Genomic DNA, 18,521 nt, shown 5'->3' with positions numbered 1-18,521 from the left:
CCTGGATGACTCCTATTTTTGAATGCATCCTAACCACCAGATTACCTTAGGATCTTGGTCGAACTCAGAAGATCATAATTCGGGCCTCTAGATTTGTGGTGTTGAATGTGGTATTGTATCGACGATCTTATCAAGGCTTAATGCTCAAATGCTTAGCCAGAGAAGAGATCAAGTATATACTCGAACAATTCACGACGGGTGTTGTGGGGACCATGTTGGGCCCATGATGTTGTCCCGAAAAGCATTACTAAGCAGGATTCTGGTGGCCTACTATGAACTCGGACTTGGTCCTATTAGTTCGAGCTTGCGAAGATGCCAACGTCATGGGAACTTCCAACATAGCTCGACTTCAGTCATAAAACATAACTGAGTATCATGTCCTTTTGATCAATGGAACCTAGATAATGTGGGACGTTTCCCAATAGCCAGGGCACAAAGAATTTTTTATTGGTAACGGTGGATTATTTTATAAGTGGGGGAAGGCTGAGCCCCTGGCTAATCACAGAAGATGAGGTATTAAAGTTCTTGTGGAATAACATAGTATGCCAGTTTGAGTTATCAAAGCGATTGATATATGAAAAGGACCGACGGTTTCAGGGATGCAAAGTGACAACATGATGCAAAGAAATTAAGATTGCATAGTCCTTCATCTTACTTGCCTATTGGCCAGCTAACGGACAGATCGAGGTCACATATCACACCATTGTTCGGGTTTTAAGACACCTGCTATAAGGAGTCCTGAAAGACTGGGTAGAAGAAATACCAAGTGTTCTGTGGGCCTATTGAACTACTCTTCGTACTGCCATTGTGAAAATACGTTTTAGCTTGGTATATGGTTCTGAGGTTGTGTTACCGACCGAGATAGGGCAAACTTCACCCTGGGTAGACGCCTATCAAGAAGGAAATAATGAAGATCGGGCTCAAGAGTTGGATCTTGTGGAAGAAAAAAAAGAGCTACTATTCGGATGGAAACATATCGAGACTGGGTCATGTGGGCCTAAAACAAGTGGATCCGACCTCGGGATTTTCAGGTCGATGACTTGATCCTAAAGAAAACTAATTCAGCAGGAGACGTGGAAAGCAAGAAGCATGGAGGGAAGGTCCGTATAAGATGGAAAGAAAAATCAGCTCGGGAGACTTAGATCTTGAGGATGACCAGGGTCGAGCTCTCAAAAGGCCCTAGAGCCTTTTCATTTAAAGAAATATTACACTTAGGTTGTATTTACAATTCGATCATGAAATAAAATTCATTTTTTATAATATGTGTGTTCATCTTATTTAGGTTCAGGAGGTACGAGTCTCTGGCAGATTATCTTGTCTAAGCCCGGGAGGCATGAAGTCCTGGATTCTTGTCTAGGCCAAGAGGCGTGAGACCCCGTCTTTCAATCTAAGTCGGGATACGAGGTCCTAACACCTTATCTCGTCTAGGCCAAGGCGTCATGAGGATCTGGCTTCTTATCTAAGCCTAGGAAGTACGAGACCTCCGCTCTTTATTTTGTCTAGACTCGAGAGACATGAGGTTCCGACTCCCTATCTCAGCTCAGGAGGTACGAGGCCTCGACACCTTATCTTCTCTAGGCCCGGGAGGCTTGAGGTCTCGACCTCCTATCTAAGTTTGAGAGATACGAGGTCCTAGCACTTCATCCTATCTAAGTCTGGAAGATACAAAGCATCAACATCTTATCTAGACCCAAAGGCCATCCTTATCCAAGATCCGAGTTCCGAGAATTCTGTCTAGCCGGGTCACAAAGTGTAAGGTTTTGTGGTTAGTTCTTACCAAGTGTTCAACATAAGCCAGGTCGGCCTGTTAGTTTCTAAAAATTAGAAATTTTTACAAGTTTGTAAAGTTTTCTGAACATTCATTGATCAAGTTCCAGGATTATATCAGCTCAACCCTGAAAGCCCGATTACTTCCTAACAATTAGGATATTTTTTACTTATGAGGAGATGTCTGGTTTAGCCCGGTCTACTTATCATGTTAAATCAAAAGAAGCAAAGGAAAGAAAAGCATGATAAATGAATAGTGGTTCCATTGATACAAAAGAAAAAGTACAAGGCAAGGCCCGAGACCAGGAATACAAAAATCTATATTAAACCTAATATATTTCGGCCCTTCATCATTAGTATTCTCCTCCCATGCCTTCTCTTCCATTTCGGCTAGGAGGGAGGCAATGGCCCTGTTTAATCCGGAAAGTTCTCCATGCCCTCTGGAAGGAGATTGGCTCTTCAAACTGTTCTTGACATTTCTCAAAGCCGGTCACGGAGTAAGAATAGGCCTATCATACATGACATGTTTAAACTCCGACAACAGGAGAAAGGAAGCATGCCACTCTTCCTCGGACTGGTGTCAGGCCTTCGGGCCAGATACTGCTTCAGCAGCCCAGGCTCGTGAAGTATCTGCTTCCTCAGTCATTGCTCAAGCCCATGCCTCTAAAGCCTCAAGATCAGTCCTCAAGACATCCGCCCTCACACAAAAAGCCTCAACCTCCACCTAGGCTTTCTTCAGGCCCGTCTGAGCCACCTACACCTGCTGATAGGCTACCTCTGAAGTCGTCCTCAACCCAATCACAATCTCCTCGTTCAATAGTCGAGCTCCCTCTTGACATGATTATGAAGCTCGCTGGCGACTCGAGTCCCACCCGCTTCTCGATTGGCCAAGAAAGCGACCTCCTCGTAAGTAGCTATTAGCATTTGGAGGCCCTACATAAATAAAAAGATGTCGGAGAAATTTTTGTTGAAATATGAATAAGATACAAGGCAAGAAGACTTACTGAGAGTGTCTGGGTGGTGCCTTCAAATAAATTATTATTAGGTTTCCGGCCCAGAAGATGAGTTTCCTCGCCGGGGGAAGTCAAGCTCTTCACGGGCCGAACCTCAGCCGAGAAAATCTCATCCAGAAAAATATTGCCACAGACTGCTGAGGGATTGGACTGGTTTGGTTCCATGATAGCCATTTTGGAGGAGGAAGAGGAGATAGGTATCACTTAGGAGAACTGGTTTGGGTAGAATCCTGAGCCCCCTCATCGGTATCACTTAGGAGAACTTTCTTGAGGTCAACTATGGCTTTCCTCTTTCGGTGAATGAGGGGGAACCTGATCTTCTGACTCCTCAAGGAAAGGTTGTTTTTTCGGGGCTTCGTTCCACAACCTGGGTCATGGTCATCCCTTCCCCAATCACCTGCTCAGCATTGGCCCTTTCCCAAGCCTTGGCAACCAATTCTTCTTTGGGCTCCTGGGCCTTAGCAATTGCCCTGGCTTCCTCAGCCGCCTTCTTCACCAAGTTTTTTTTTTCCAGCAACAGCCTTCTGAGCTACATGTTTCTTCTCATTGGCTGTCTTCTCAGACCCCTGCCTCTCAAGAAAAGCTTATTTAATCTCGGTATTATTTGCAAAGATATAGACAAGTGTCAAAAGCAACATGTAAAGAATTAAGGAAAAATAAAATAAAGGGGGCGTGAGAGGAAGATGTACTGGGTTGAGAATCTGAGGCATCAAACTCGTCAATCAGTCGATCCACGGGATCTTCATCCCGGGTACTCAAGTCGTAAGGTACCAAATTCTCCTCTGAAATCAAAGGGAATAAGAGAATTTATGCCCTTCCACGAGCTCGTGGGCTCCGAACATAGGGTTCTTGGTCTTATAGTTGCTAGGGAGCTCGGATTGGGCAAGTAGCTTGGACAGAAAGCCAATCGAGCAATTGGGAGAAGAGGGGAGGCTAATTAACAAAAAATACCGGTCTTTCCATCCCTTCAAGAATGATGGGATGTCATCAAGGAACCGGTTGTTAACTCGAGCAGTCGGAGAGGAGGCACTATTGTTGAAACGACAGACGAAGTATTAGTAGAGAATGAAGTGGTTAATCAAGATGATGTTCATTTTAAATAGTACTAAGGTCGAAGCCATTATGCGAAAAGAGTCAGAGTAAAGTTGATTTTGAGGGACCCCGAGAAAGCGAGTCACCTTGAGGTATAAAGGAGGAATGGGGAACTGGAGACCACCACGAACTTGTTCCCGGAAGAAAGTATAGAATCCCTCTTGGGGCTGATCAGTCCAGTCCGAAGGACTAGGAATGATAAGGGAATAGGTAGAAAAGATGGACCCGAGGACTCGGAGGTCCTCGTCGGCCCGAGATCATAGGGTACTAGCCATGGTGGAGAACCATGGGGCACATGGGGCCTCGGTACTTGCTTTGGTGGGAGTTCGGACTTTGCCCTTACCTTTCTCCCGGGCACTGGAATGATCAACAGCCTGATGGACAGTTTTGGTCTTTTTGAATTTTTTGGGGAAGGTTTGAGCTGGTTCTCGAGGAGAAATGATGAGAAAGAGATTTTTGGAGGTGGCAACAGATTTTTTAACAGGATATGAATCAGAGTGCAGCATTGCAGACTCATACTTTGACGAGTCGCAGTCATTTGCTCAGAAGGTGGAAGAAGAAGAGGAGGACATGTTTCAAAGTAAAAAAAGACGAAAAAACTTACAAGACTGGGGAAAAGTAATAAGTAGGTCGGAGTAAACTCGCCGGAGAAAACACAGTACGTCAGAATTGCAGGAGAAGAACAGAAAGCTAAGGGTACAAAAATGTGGAAGGGAGGAAGGAGGTCGATATTTATAGGCGTGGAAAAAGTAACCCGGACCGTCGATAGTGGGATAGATGGACGGACAAAATGTATTTCGGAAGTTGAACCGGGTCATCCAGGAAGATGAAAAATCGAGTCAGGTAGGTGAAGCCAAAACATGGGCCATATCCTCACATCGTGGTCACTGTCTGAGCATCTCGAAGTGTACATCGACTCTAGTACACTATAAATATCTCGAGCCGGTGTAAAATCAGGGAGTTCATTTTTCATGATTCACTAGCACACACTATATACTCACTATATAGCACCGTTCTTTCCTTTGCATGAATACTTGACTAACCTGAACGTCGGAGTGACAACGCTACACTAACGTTCCTTGTTTTTCAAGTATGTGAATCATCAAGCTCACGCTCCCTCCACCCGGCCGCTAGCGCTCACAGAGAAGAAACATTTCTCTGCCCAGAAAATTGTCCACCCGAGTTGAGTCACCCAATTTTTCCAGGGCTTCGTCATTGAAAATAAAACGTGGATACTTAATCGAGCATTAAGAATGCTTAAGTATGCTTACGAGAGTTTTCTAGAACACTGCTTGAAGAAGCAAATACAATTAAATTTGTAATAAAATTACACATGTTAAAATTGCTCGTCCAATTCTCAATTTGCCTATCAGTTGATGGTCACCATGACTTGTCTCAGGTCCTAATTTTTCTGAGTAGAACAAGGCATGAAAGAAATAGGGAGCTGAAGAAATTTAATCCTATGCATACTATCATGCTCTCATACAAAGAAATGAAAAGATGGTAAATTCGATGCTACTCTTAGGGTGATGCTCTAGTGTTCATTCAATTACATACAATGGGCCATGTCTCATTTTTCATGTGGTGTTATGCATTGGACAACATGAAAAATCATACATGGCATATTGTAAGTCACTGGATGAACCCTGAGTAACCTGAAAAGTATGAGTAAAACACTGTTGTAGGTAACTACCCTGCACAAGACGGTTGAACCACGAAAGAATACCATTTCTACAAAAAAATGGCATCTCAGTCATCAACTTTTTATGCAGAAAACAATCCACACGATTTTTGTATAAGAATGAGATCGATGATATCATTTATAGTCACGAGACCTTTCAGAAGATTCCTCAAAGATGTGACTTTTTGCAGAAGACATGGAGGGTCGAAGAAGCAGCAAGTCTTGGGGAAATATCGGCTCCAGTGTAAGAGAATTAAGCTTTCATTGATTCAACATAAAGGTAGGTGTTAAATGGTCTGATGAATGTGATTCACATTATTCTACATATGCATGTATCGAATTCTTCGTCATCCGAGTCGCTCGTGTCACTGCAAGAATCAAAGATCTACCATACATTAGAAGATTAAATATAATAAGAGTCTGTGGTTAAGAGCTATTCAGTCGATTATTATTCACCAACTCTAGCAAATTGTCACTGATAAGAAATATTTTGATGTGTCAGAGGAAAATTAAATTGCAGCACATATGACACTAACATAAATTATTATTAACACTTTAACAATATGCAGACCCTCGATTACAGCAGTTTAACATCAGATCCAAACATTGTTTCTTCTAAGGAAAAACAAAACAAGAGGAACATTTAAAGATCAGCGCAGCCCACAAATTTGTTCATTCATCTGAATCAGCAAGATCAAAATTTTCAGAAATTATCGATAAGGGCGGGAATTTCTTGTCTAGTCCCAGTTTGAGCAAACTGTAGCTCGTTTGATGCGAAATAAGAACATATTCTTTACATGTCTTTGGTTTAGTTCATCTAAGTGACATTGGTGTCATCTTTTAAATAAAACCCCAAGAATTCAGAATCCTTGATTGAAGCCTTTCATCAATTTATGTGAGCTGGATATTAAATCATGTAACTGCAGTTTCCCGTGTATAACTAGTATTGAAAGTTGAAACTAGCACCATTCAGATACACATGTTTACAAAGGTCTATCGTTCAATGCAATGAAGTTAACCATAGGGGTGGGATTTATCTTCAGTTTAAGGAGGGGTATTTGCACTGGTCGTGATTCGGTTTTCGACAATAAACCCCCTAATTACATAAAAACTCTGAAACTAAATATCATTTAAAACAGAGTAGGGTATTATACTCCCTCCCAACAGAACAAATAATCAGTCTACATTCTAGGCTTCTAGCATGTCCAATTGTTCTTCGGATACAAGCTCCCTGGATGAGGATCTATTTAGTCAAATGACACATCTAACACATTCCTAAATAGAATTCAACTACCAATTAGTGAATAACAATATTGAATAAACTAACAGAACTGCTTAGAAGAAAATGAGTCATTGAATAATTAGAAGATTTCGGATTTTAAAAGATCGCATGCAGCATACTTTTATTGAAAGCGATAGCGATATACAAGGGAGGGGACTAGGCCAAGACCTTATGCCTCCTAAAGCCCATAACACGCATTACAACACAATTTTATGTATGAATATGACAACATGACCACAGCAATAAATTCAAACATGACAATCAAAATTCAACAAATTTCACAATCGTACTACTCGGAAAGGGCAGAAAGACCATATTACCTTGGTTGAAACACAAAGATTTCTGCAAGTTTGGATCCATTCCTATCTAGCCACTGTACTTTCCTCCTAGGCTTTTCACATTTCTTAGATGGCAACAATGTCTGAGTTTCGTCATCCCCGTCACACTCCGCCGCATTCAAAACAGCCTTTGGACACTCCAAACTACTCAAAATCTTGCCATTTGATTCACTCTCCACACCTTTAAGATTCACATCCATTGAGGAAAAGAGAACTACACGATCAAAATCCCAAAGATTTCAATGCATATATAGAGAGAGATTTTATGGCCGAACAATTACAGATTCACAAAATTTATCGAAACCCAATCGTCAAATAACAGTAATTCTGCGTCCCAATTAACAAAAAAATCTGATCTTTCCAGCAGAATTGCAGGAAAACAATTGGCTGTTCCCACTAAACCAAGAAAGCTCAACGCATGGTTTTAACCAAGGCAACAACAAGATGCCAATACAGCCTATCGATCAATACGAAGGGTGGAAATTCCTTAGCTTTCGATGACCGACAATGAAAACGATTCTTGAAACGAAAAGAGTAAAGATCCTGAGATTGCAAGAATAACAACAAATGTAACAGGATAATCACATAAAAATTTATGGGTTTTTTCCTCTGAAAAGGGATGGTGGATCATGGATTGCTTAGGCAATTTTTGGTAAGGCACAGGTAATTTTTTCTCATAATGGAAAAAAACCCTGAAATCGAGGGATTAGATTTGAAGAACAGAGTTTCTTTATTGATGAAGACATGCATTTAAGACGCATTGATTTAAGATTGGCGTAAACGCATTACGCATGTTATGAAATCCAACGGCTGAAATCTGACAGTCAGCTTCGATTAGTTAATGTCGTTCTCGTTGAAGATATTGTATATATCTTTTAATATTATATATATATATATATATATATATATATATATATATATTATTTTATTAAGGTTGAAGACATAATAATAACTACTTCGGACATTAACTTTTTTTTCAATTTTATCTTTATATGATACTAATATTACATTTTTGTTTTTGTTTTTTTTAAAACATTTCAAGACACTTTTATTTTTAATTTTTTTTTATTTCAACAATTCAAATATCAATGTAGTGCCTCCATAATTTTTCAAATTTCACTTTAGTTCATCGATAATGATAAAAAAGATTGTACACACACGCATCGCTTGTAGAGAGTAACTAGTTAATTTATTATATTAGAGCACACTATAGAAAGTGCCTTGAAAGCTAATTGGGTGAAGCCTGATATAAAATCACAATTATGCTATTTCATAAAGTTTTAACAAAACATAGCATATATTGATTTTCATGTAAATTACGTATCATTTCTCTTTACAGAAACTCTGGTGAAATCATCTCACATGTTTTATTTCTCTTTGCGCAAAAATTTATGTGAAACGAATCTTCGACTCGATCAATGAAAATTATTATTTCTTGTATCTAAATATTATTTTTCACTGCATAAATATCATTAGACAACATATCGATTAGGAGAAACATAATTTAAGAACTATAGGCACTAAGAAATGTATTTCATGGTTTTTCAACCAATATAAACTCATAAATTATAACCTTGAGGTCTTTTATCTATACAATATGTATATACAGGAAAAAAAGTCTCCAAATAAAATTCTCTCTAGTTGAATAAAGGATGTTTCATATAATGATGACATAAATCCAATGACCACAACCTGGCTCGTTGAGCAACTGTTCCACCAAATTTCTAGGAGAGTATTAGGACATCTCCAACCCTGAAAACGGCATTTTGGCGCAAGGGAGAAGCTCCAATGGGAGGTGCGCTATTCTATCTTCAAAATAGCGCACCTCCCATTCCCTCTGCGCCATATTTGGCGCGGAGGGAACCTCTGCGCCAATTTGGACTAAATGGGTTGGAGATGAATGTTATATTTTGGTGCAGAAACTGCACCGAAATAGATTTATGGGTTGGAGATGACCTTAATATAATGACGTGATGCATAACGCTACAGACAATGAATTACAAAACATTAAGTTCAAGCAGCATACTCTCTGGGACTGAGGTTCTAAAAATGGTTAGTTAAAACTGATATGTGACAATAAAACTATATCTCAAATATTTGAAACTATACCTGAAAGACTTTAGTAGAAGAAACTGATGAACCTCAAACTCAAAAGCATACAGTTTCCATTCAGATTTCGGTGACCAATCCACTTGAAATTTCCTCCCGAAACGTTAGAATTAGAAAGTAAGGTATACTGCTAAGTAATTACATGTCCAAGCTAAAACACAATCGAGTTTTCAAGGTTATTGTTTTATAGTTACTCCTGAATACCATACAAGAGATGGGACTGGTGTGATGAGATTGAATTTTCAAATCTAGATCAGAGTTCCAATCAGAAACGACTCAAGGATTTACAAGGGCAATTTAATGTGTTTTCTGTAGTTGGAAACTTGCACCCCACTGTTGTAAGTCTTACCCTGATTCTAGTCCCCTGAAAAGGCTTGCAACATGTTGAAGTGATCGATCACCGATAAAAAATTCATGATGCAATTGTGCTTACCAGTATGATATATAAAGTGATTTCGCAACATGATTCCAAGACAGAACAGTAATATGAACTTTGTTTTACACTAGGAAATATATTAAGCTAAATTCCCTATTCAGCAAAAAAAAACAATAAAACTATCTTCATGCAGCAGAAAAACAACGCTTTTCTGTGTTACTTAAAGCTGACAAGGATGAAGTCGTTTAGCAACATGGTGCCAAGAAAGAATAACAAGAACTTCGTTTCACTCCAGAAAAAAACGCTAAGCTAAATTCTCTAATCCGCCACCAATAAAAAACTAACAGTATCTACCTGCAGTAGAAATAAAACTCTTGTCTTTGTTACTCAAAACTTACAAGGATCAAGCATCAAAGTTTAGTGTCAGAACTTGAACAGGAAAACAACCAAAACCACTCATTCAATCTCAAATTCAGGAAGCGGATGCATCAGCATTGATTCCGATCTCAGCTCATGAAGCAAAGATCCACCTGCCTCACTGCACCTCATGTTTCTACATCGATGCAACAAGCTAAACAACACCATGCTAAAGATCATTATAACAATTACATGCCCAACGAATAACGAATTCACCAATGCCACGCCCCTCAACCGATCATCCTCGAGTTCACATTTTACATCAATACCCCCATCGGGCAATGCTACCCCCGAAATCTTGGCACACCCTTTTACAGAAAACACATCAGTGTACAATGATAGCCCCACTTGCAAAACCCAACTCCCCTTCAAAACCAAGCCACAGGACAGCAAGAACTCAGCAAAAAAAGCAGTGGGATTGACAAACAAATAAATGAAACATCCAGCACAAAAAATAGTCAAACCACCCAAAATTCCATACATCACACCTCCGAGGCCAACGATCCCCCTACCATTCATGTAAAACTCAATAAGAAATGCAATGGCAGCATATAAAAAGACAAAATCCTCAGGAACTGAATAAAGATCCGAAATTTCTCTCAGAATGATCAAACCCAAGAGAGCCCAAAAGATGAAAATCACGAAAGACTGCTGCAAGAACGAGAATCTAAAAGTGGGGCTGCCTGAAAATGCTAAAAAGATGAAAATTTGAGATAAAGAGGCAATTGGGAGGGCTACAAGAAGAGCGTACAAATCAAGATTCTTCCACCTGGCTTCTGCAAAATACCAAATTCGAGATCTGTAGAGCGATGGGTTGTTAAGATAAAGAGACGAAGAACAGAATAAACGGCGTATTCCCAGTGGGCACAAGAAGAGCGCTGCTGTAAAGTGGGTTGCAATGGATGCCATTTTCTTGAGACTGTTTGTTTTCCTCGTACAAAGCTAAAGCTAAATAAGTTTCGAAAGAGGAATTGAGACCTTTTTCAGAGGGAATTGAATGAATCCATTTTCAATTTGATCCCTTGAAGAGCTTCGAATTGTTGGAGGGTGGGTGAACGGTTGACTTGTATTATCGCACGCCCGCATAGCCGTAGGCGCAATCAGAGCTTCCCTCGAAGTAACAAAATCACCAGCCTGCAAAAATCGGGTTTTTATTTTTATGTATCATTTTATCGTTATACTATACATACATACATACATACATACTATATATATATATATATATATATATATATAGTTTTGATATCCTGCACACCTACCGTACACATCTTTGTGATCACCGATGAGGTGTCACTCACCTATTGAATGTGATGAAATATAGAAAAATTACACATCCAATAAATGAGTGACACTTCATCGGTGTTCACATGGATCGGGACTGCAGATTTTGATATAGCAATTGTCAATTATATAATTAACAAACAAGGAGTATTTGATTGATTGAATTTGTTTTGTTTAACATTCATAATTAGTTGTGGAACTAAAATGTACTGCTTATATTTCCATCTTCGAGTTTAAGCTCTTGTTGAATCAACTCAAAGTTCCATCCACATGATTGTGAAATTCAAAAGGTTTCAATTCGGTTCACAGTTTAAGAGACTTACTAATTTCGAACTTAATTCCAGAACAACTGTTAAACGAAAAACCCGATTCATGGATCAAATTCTTGACAAGTACTAAATCTCACAATCTGTCTCAAAAATTATAATGCTTGTTGCTTAGTGAATTCGCCTTCTTTGTATGTTCAAATTAAGACGAGATCAGAAAAGAATGCAGATGCAAGTAAAGTGGTATAGATTTCGAATTTCATTCCTCCCTTTGGCTATGCAATAACATCATAAACACAGCAACCAAATGTAGAAAGATCAATAGAATATTTGTCCCATTTTATAATCAGTGATTCTCGTCTAAACTACAAATACGCAGGACTAACTCCTAAAATACAAAAAAAAAATTGGTATGTTGATCACAGCAACAGAAACACGTGAATCCAAATGTTAACAAATAGCCAACCACATGCACCAAGACAAATGTGATGGATTCTCATATGAAAAAAAAAGGTACAAGGGGACAAGGCTGTTCAACGTGGCGGAGGGAACAAACGGGAATGAGAAGAGATGATGGCTTGCTGAACGTATCTCTTCGGATCATTGGGACAAGGCACCCACTGTATCTCGCTCATGTTGGGTGTCTCTACATAAGCCATGGTGAACTCCCCCACTTTCTCCACCTTCCCTCTCTTACCAGCCCTCAACACCAAATTGCTCCGACTGTATGAAAAGATGCCATTCACAAGGATTAGGATGTCGCCTCCCTCAAAAGCATCGCACTCGTCTCCCCAAAATTGGAAGTGCACTGAAGCTGTTTCGTCTGCTACCAGGGCAAGGCAAGTTTTTTGCTGTCCTTCCAGTACCACTGTTCCTTTGTCCAAGACAATGAATTTGGTGCTTATGTTGTTTTGCGCTGCTGGCACGATGTTCTTCAGAAGCTGGAGAGTTGTTTCTTGCTCCATCATATGTTCTGATCGCTTTGAGGTTAGCGGGGTTGATCCATCTATCGCACAAACGCAAATGCACAAAGCAGTTTGATGGAGATGAAACGAGCCCGATGCTACTCAGTTCAGGCAATCGAACGAACAGGAGGTTTGCAACCCTTTTAAAACACACATGAATGCATTACTATGTACATATTTAATTAACCGAGACTCTAGCAAGTCAGCGGAGCTTATAATTTAAGAAAACACATGGTATCACAAAAAAATCATTATTCGCTACATTTGCAGCTATATAAAATGATTTAAAATTTGAAAATCAACGAGTGCACAAAAAATACAACATTTACTGGTACCATTCAAAAGTTAAACTAAACATGATGATCATACAACAATAGTCGCTTCGAATCAACCAACAATTAACACACTAATGCATAGCATAATATAAATATGAATCAAAATATTGTTTTCCAATAAGAGCTTCTTTCACCGCCTGTCATATATGTATCATCCATGCCAAAATTTATGGTAAAGATTTCGAGAGCTTGGTGGTCTTTTTTCGATCAGGTATAGATGATCAAACAAGAATTTTGAAAGTAATTTGATATATATGGTCCTAATGGAGCAGATGTGAGCACAAAGAAGCAATCGCATCTGTAACGATGAACCCTTTTTCGATATCCCAGGCATGTAACTGTATCAACATCTTTATATATACATAAACGGATACATGACTTATGCCTGGTAACGATTCAAAAACACGCAAGACCCCGACGCTTTCTAATTTGTTGTATGATAAAAACAAAAAAGAACAAATTTTTGGACAATTTTCCAGATTCAGCTTCAAAATTACACTCCTACATCACCTTCCTCGTTGAATTCCATGGGTTCAACCCAATAAATACACAGATTCCAATATCAAAGATAGAGCAATGTATCGAATTGCGAAAAGTGCGATTCCGAAAGAGAGATCCCACTCGATAAATTATCCGATTCCACGGTTTATGTAGCTGGTTTGAGGAATCAATCGTTTCATCTATCGATTGAAAAATTTCCTGAACCAGCATCAGAATGTCACAATATATGAACAAAAATATCCAGGCTCCAAAAAAGCAGATAATTGCACAGAATTTAACGAAGAAACATAACAATAAAAAAAATTTAAAAAAAGTCGTCGAGTTCTAGAGAGTACCTCAAAATCCTTGCGAGATCCAATTTTCCATCTTCAGAGATTGCGTTGTATATAAAGGAGAAGTGACTGAGAGTTTAAGAATTAGGGTTTTAACTTTGAAGCATGGGCTTTCCTAGGCACAATCACGGTTTTTCTTGGAACAAAAATGGGTTTTTTTGGCTTTTGGGTAAATATTTCCAAAACAGAAAAAAATCGAAAAATCGAAGAATGGGTTTCATATGAGTCCGCTTTACAGATCTAGACATGTCAAAACAGGTTGACGGGACGGGTCAGCCCGCAACCCACCATTAGGCGGGGCGGTCAACCCAGCCCAACCCACCTTGGGCCACGGGTTAGGCGGGTCGGCCCGCTTATTTTTTTAAAAAAAATACTAAAGAGTATCACAGTAAACATAGAAGAAAAATATATTTCTGTCAAATAGTTTCATAGAATACTTAAAAACATTGAACTAAGAAATTAAGAAATCATACAACATAATCCATAAAAAGTAAAGTGTTTAAACCAAACATGAAGATTAAGATATGGAAGAGAACATAAAGTCGAGAAAATAGACGGCTGTAAATTTTAAAAAATATTATGTATTCAACAATACATATATTTAGCAAACCTCCGTCGGGCCCACAAAATTTCACTATAATTCGTCGGACTTCAAACGAAACCGCTCTTGGGTTCAGAAACAACTGCTACGCTTAATAATTATTTTAAGATTCATGAATAAAATTTACAAGAATTTCTTCTCTTTTGTTTTCGTTATGTATATTTGTAAATTTCTCTCTTTTTATTTTCCTTATGTATATTTGTTCTAAAAGTAAATTATCAATATATTTGTTCTACAACATGGGGCGCATGAAACTTAATCCAATTTTTATATAAAACTTAAAACTTAAAAATATAAAATTTTATCTTAATTTGGCGGGCCAGCCCGCTCCGTTTTGGCCCTATCCGTCTTGACCCGCAATCCAAACGGGCTCAACTCATTTGTTGTAAATATCGATATATTATATTAATTTTCAAAGTTTATAAATCTTTACAATATAAACCAAATTTATATTCTATGTTTAGTTTGATACATTTACGGTTGAACTTCATATAATATTTATTAATATCACAAAATATAATTAAAGTACACAGCAAATTAATGATCAGCTGGGGACGATTGACGCGTTGACTCTGTTGGTGGTTTCGTTGGCTTTCATTAAGAGTGTTCAAACTTCAGATAAAATCGAAAAAATCGAAAATCCAAACCGAAAAATCGAACACTGAATCGAACCGAAAATCGAATTTTATAATTCGGATATAAATGTTAAAATCGAAATTTATTTGGTCTGATTTCAGATTATATATGTCAAAACCGAACTGACCGAAAAAACTGAAATTTCATTAAAGTAATAATTTTATTTTTATTATATAGTTTTTGAGATGATATCAATGAATGATGAATTATTTTGAATAATATTTAGTTGATTGTTGTTTATATAATTCATTTAGACTTTATATTTAAATATTTTACTAAGAAATTATATAAAAAGATAACATATTATATTTTATAATAAATTTATCTTATTAATTTAAATAATTATATCAAAACTGAAATAACCGAACCATTTCGATAGAAAATCGAATCGAAGAAAGATAGTTCAGATATCGGATTATATATTTGTAAAATCGAAACCGAAAAAACCTAAATAAAAAATCGAAAATCGAACCGAACCGACCGATGAACACCCATAGTTTCCATCGTGATTTGTAAAAAAGCTCTTATGAGTTCATTGCACTTCATTTTTGGTTATTAATCATGTTATTTTAATTTCGGGTGAACTTTGTGAGAAATGTAGGATTGATCAGTGCTTCAAAGTCGAATGTTCTGTTGTTTATTTCCGTTGCTAATCTGTGGTAAAGCTTTGAAGCAGTTGAACTAGCTTGATCGAGGAAGTGAGCATTTTGTTTTTGTGCATGAATCTGAATGCTTCAAAAGAGTCGGGAAAAACAAATCTCACACCCCTTAAGATCTACATCATATATATATATTCCCATCAATCGTACATGATATCCTGAAAAATTTTCATATAAATCTTGGCACAAGGAATGGTTTGTGTACTTACAAGCATGGACTATTTATGGGATCAAGTTTTTACGAGGGCTCGACTGATTAAACTTGGTTATCCGACTGGTTGCTTGTAAAGATGTATGAATGTTGTTTTAGTCTGACCACGCCTTATGGAAGTAGTAGAAAGGAAAGGGAGTCACTTTTCATTATAAATAGGTTTTGTGAGTGTCAGGATGCATTAGAAAAGATACAATTAAGCACATTTATGACTTATGAGATAACATAGGTTAATCGTACTCTGACAACTTTACGTTTTAACTCTCATAAAACCCTTTTGGAGCTTTGGATTGATGGAAAAACAATCCCTCTACCAACAAAAAGAAATGGTTAATATTTGCTTCTATTTTCCCCCAATACAGCTACAATCTTGACAAGCTGGCATCTACTGGTTACTTTTTGTTCTCTTCATGTGGCACAATGGATGAAGCTTTTTGAGCACAAACCGATAGATTCACAAACCGTGATTGGATTCGGCGTTCTAAATGGAATTTCGATTGGATTGTTAAATCTCAGCTTAGGTTTCAGTTCTGTTGGTTTTTATGATCAGGTAAAATTTTCTTGTTTATGTTTCTTTACCAACAGGTTCAACCCTCATGAGCTGTTGCATTCTTTCAACCCTGAGCTGTTGCATTCTTTCAACCCTGAGCTGTTGCATTCTTGCTGCTGACTTAAAGGTGTACTTTTATTACTTGACCAGATGACTAAGCTATGGCAATTCTCCCATGCACGGTACTGTTGGAAACCCTTTTCTTGGGCAAAACATTCAGGTGGGTGCTCGGATATTTTGTGGAAACATTGAATTTAAGATCTTAGCTATAGCAAACTTCTCATGTCTATGATAGACAGCACTTAAAATTGTTGTTTTTTTGGAGAGTGAACTTCTTCAAAAGAGGTTTTTCAAAACGATATTTAAAGCACTCATTCAATGCAACTCTTTAACACATCCATCCAATTCAACTTTTCATTAAATTAAAATTGAAATAAAAAACAATAGTTTGATTATTCATCTCGAAATTAATTAAACAAAATGCCATTCATTAACCAATTCATCCAAATTTTGAAACTTGGTCAAGGTCCAAGATGGACCAAGGGGACATGAAGACTATTAAAAATCTATTAATGCTATTTAATCAACAATAATAAATAACTAACAAATTCAACAATACAAAATTATTTATTATTAGTACATTAACATTGTTTATATATTAAAAAAAAAAGGTACATTCACAAATAGTTTGCTTTCATCATATGGCAGGATTGGGGAGTTTACAAATAATTTTTATTACATGATATTTTATGGTGCACACACATTATTAAGAATAATGTTACGATGCAGACAAAAAATATGTCATGTCCTGATTTTTTTGTGATTTCTTCTTTTTTTTTATTTCATTGCTTCAAATTACAATTAATCACTTATTAATTTTTACAGTTATAGAGTGACCACTTTAAAATATAATAATTTCAAAATTATAGTAAAGTTTTTCATTATTTTTAATAATTATGATATTACTGTAAGAGTAGGTCTCCGACAAGCCAACGTGTGGCTCGGGCTTTTATTGACTTTAATATAAAAAAATCTTTATTATAATAATATTTTACGATACTATTATATTATGCCATTATATTTTATCTGTATATCTATGCAGGCTGCATAGATAAAGTCTTTGAATATACAATAAGTACCATGAGGTCTGCGTCACAACGTAAATTATGAAACTCATTAGGAAGTGTACCATATATTCTAAACAAGTTCTTAGTCGAATCAGCCGCCTAAAACAAGGCTAAATGTCGCTCGAGCTCGAGACTAGCATATGTGATGTAAACGGCATGCTTCATTGGTAATGACATGAAGATGTCCATTCACATGGATGAGTGATATATGATGATGAACTTAACAACCCTCCATCACACTGTCCAAGTGGTTCTCACTTATCAAGTGTAATAGTCTGCGGTTATGGTTGTATATTATTAGTCCTTTAACCCGGGACAATGTAGTGACTATACGTACTAGCATGCACTTTGATCTGTTTACCGACTCCATCGAGGGTTATCAGGTGGTGAGATTGGGTGTGGGTTTGAAATACGTAGGAACAAATGCATTGTAGTTGGAGATTCATCGTTCGCCTATGGGTGACGATATCCTATGTGATCTGATGAGTTAATAGTGCAAGGAGTTTCTGGCTAGATGTGCTTTAGGGAAATGTGTTTTCCTAGTTGCAATACCATGCCACTATTAGTTTTCAAAGATAAATCACATTGTTATCGAATTCATATGTAACTCTCGATATACCAATTGTTACAGATTCAATTAAGATATATGTGTTGAAGGGATCATATTGTACGCTAACCATGACTAAAGATTCTTGCTAACCATGACTAAAGATTCTTGCAAGCACTATCAGTAATACCTAGAGGATCATAAGGTGATACTACTAGACGCTCTTGCCATGATCCGATGGTTGCAATCAAAAATAATTTCTGACATTCTTGATCAAAGAGTCGATGAGAAGAATGAGGTTAACTAGAATAAACCCGAATAATAATAAATGTTATTTTGAATCACACGGAGATGTGAACCCACAGCTAGCTATATTCCTTAACCATTGAAAGTCACACAAGTATCGGATTCTTTGTTCCCGTTGAGATAGTCAAA

The 18,521-nt window shown here is 37.6% G+C and overlaps 1 protein-coding gene and 2 long non-coding RNA genes across 5 annotated transcripts; all 3 read right to left on the bottom strand.

Moving 5' to 3' along the window:
• Window positions 1–2,047: 2,047 nt before the first annotated feature.
• Window positions 2,048–8,033, bottom strand: LOC140827835 (uncharacterized). Of its 2 annotated transcripts, XR_012117033.1 has the most exons (3): window positions 7,156–8,022; window positions 2,772–5,921; window positions 2,048–2,700 (listed from the first exon to the last, which is right to left on the bottom strand). It is a non-coding gene; the product is annotated as an uncharacterized lncRNA (long non-coding RNA). The 2 variants fall into 2 exon arrangements; XR_012117034.1 differs by lacking the exon at window positions 2,048–2,700 and having other exon boundaries at window positions 3,296–5,921; window positions 7,156–8,033.
• A 1,699-nt stretch (window positions 8,034–9,732) lies between these two features.
• LOC140827833 (uncharacterized) lies at window positions 9,733–11,223 on the bottom strand. Its single transcript, XR_012117032.1, has 2 exons — window positions 10,106–11,223; window positions 9,733–9,998 (listed from the first exon to the last, which is right to left on the bottom strand). It is a non-coding gene; the product is annotated as an uncharacterized lncRNA (long non-coding RNA).
• Window positions 11,224–11,915: 692 nt separating this feature from the next.
• Window positions 11,916–13,886, bottom strand: LOC140827832 (uncharacterized). Of its 2 annotated transcripts, none has more exons than XM_073190689.1 (2): window positions 13,759–13,886; window positions 11,916–12,727 (listed from the first exon to the last, which is right to left on the bottom strand). In XM_073190689.1, exon 2 carries the CDS (start codon window positions 12,588–12,590, stop codon window positions 12,156–12,158), a length of 435 nt encoding a protein of 144 aa, XP_073046790.1. In that variant the 5' UTR covers window positions 12,591–12,727; window positions 13,759–13,886; the 3' UTR covers window positions 11,916–12,155. The 2 variants fall into 2 exon arrangements, with proteins under 2 accessions (XP_073046790.1, XP_073046791.1); XM_073190690.1 differs by having other exon boundaries at window positions 11,916–12,628; window positions 13,759–13,853.
• Window positions 13,887–18,521: the final 4,635 nt, after the last annotated feature.

Source organism: Primulina eburnea, chromosome 3 (genome assembly GCF_022965805.1).
Source record: "Primulina eburnea isolate SZY01 chromosome 3, ASM2296580v1, whole genome shotgun sequence".
Lineage (NCBI taxonomy): Eukaryota > Viridiplantae > Streptophyta > Magnoliopsida > Lamiales > Gesneriaceae > Primulina > Primulina eburnea.
This window is presented reverse-complemented; position numbering and strand designations above follow the sequence as displayed.

What these genes read in the sequence shown, in the direction of transcription:
- LOC140827832 (XM_073190689.1), bottom strand. Translation starts at nt 12,590, where the DNA reads ATGATGGAGCAAGAAACAACTCTCCAGCTTCTGAAGAACATCGTGCCA.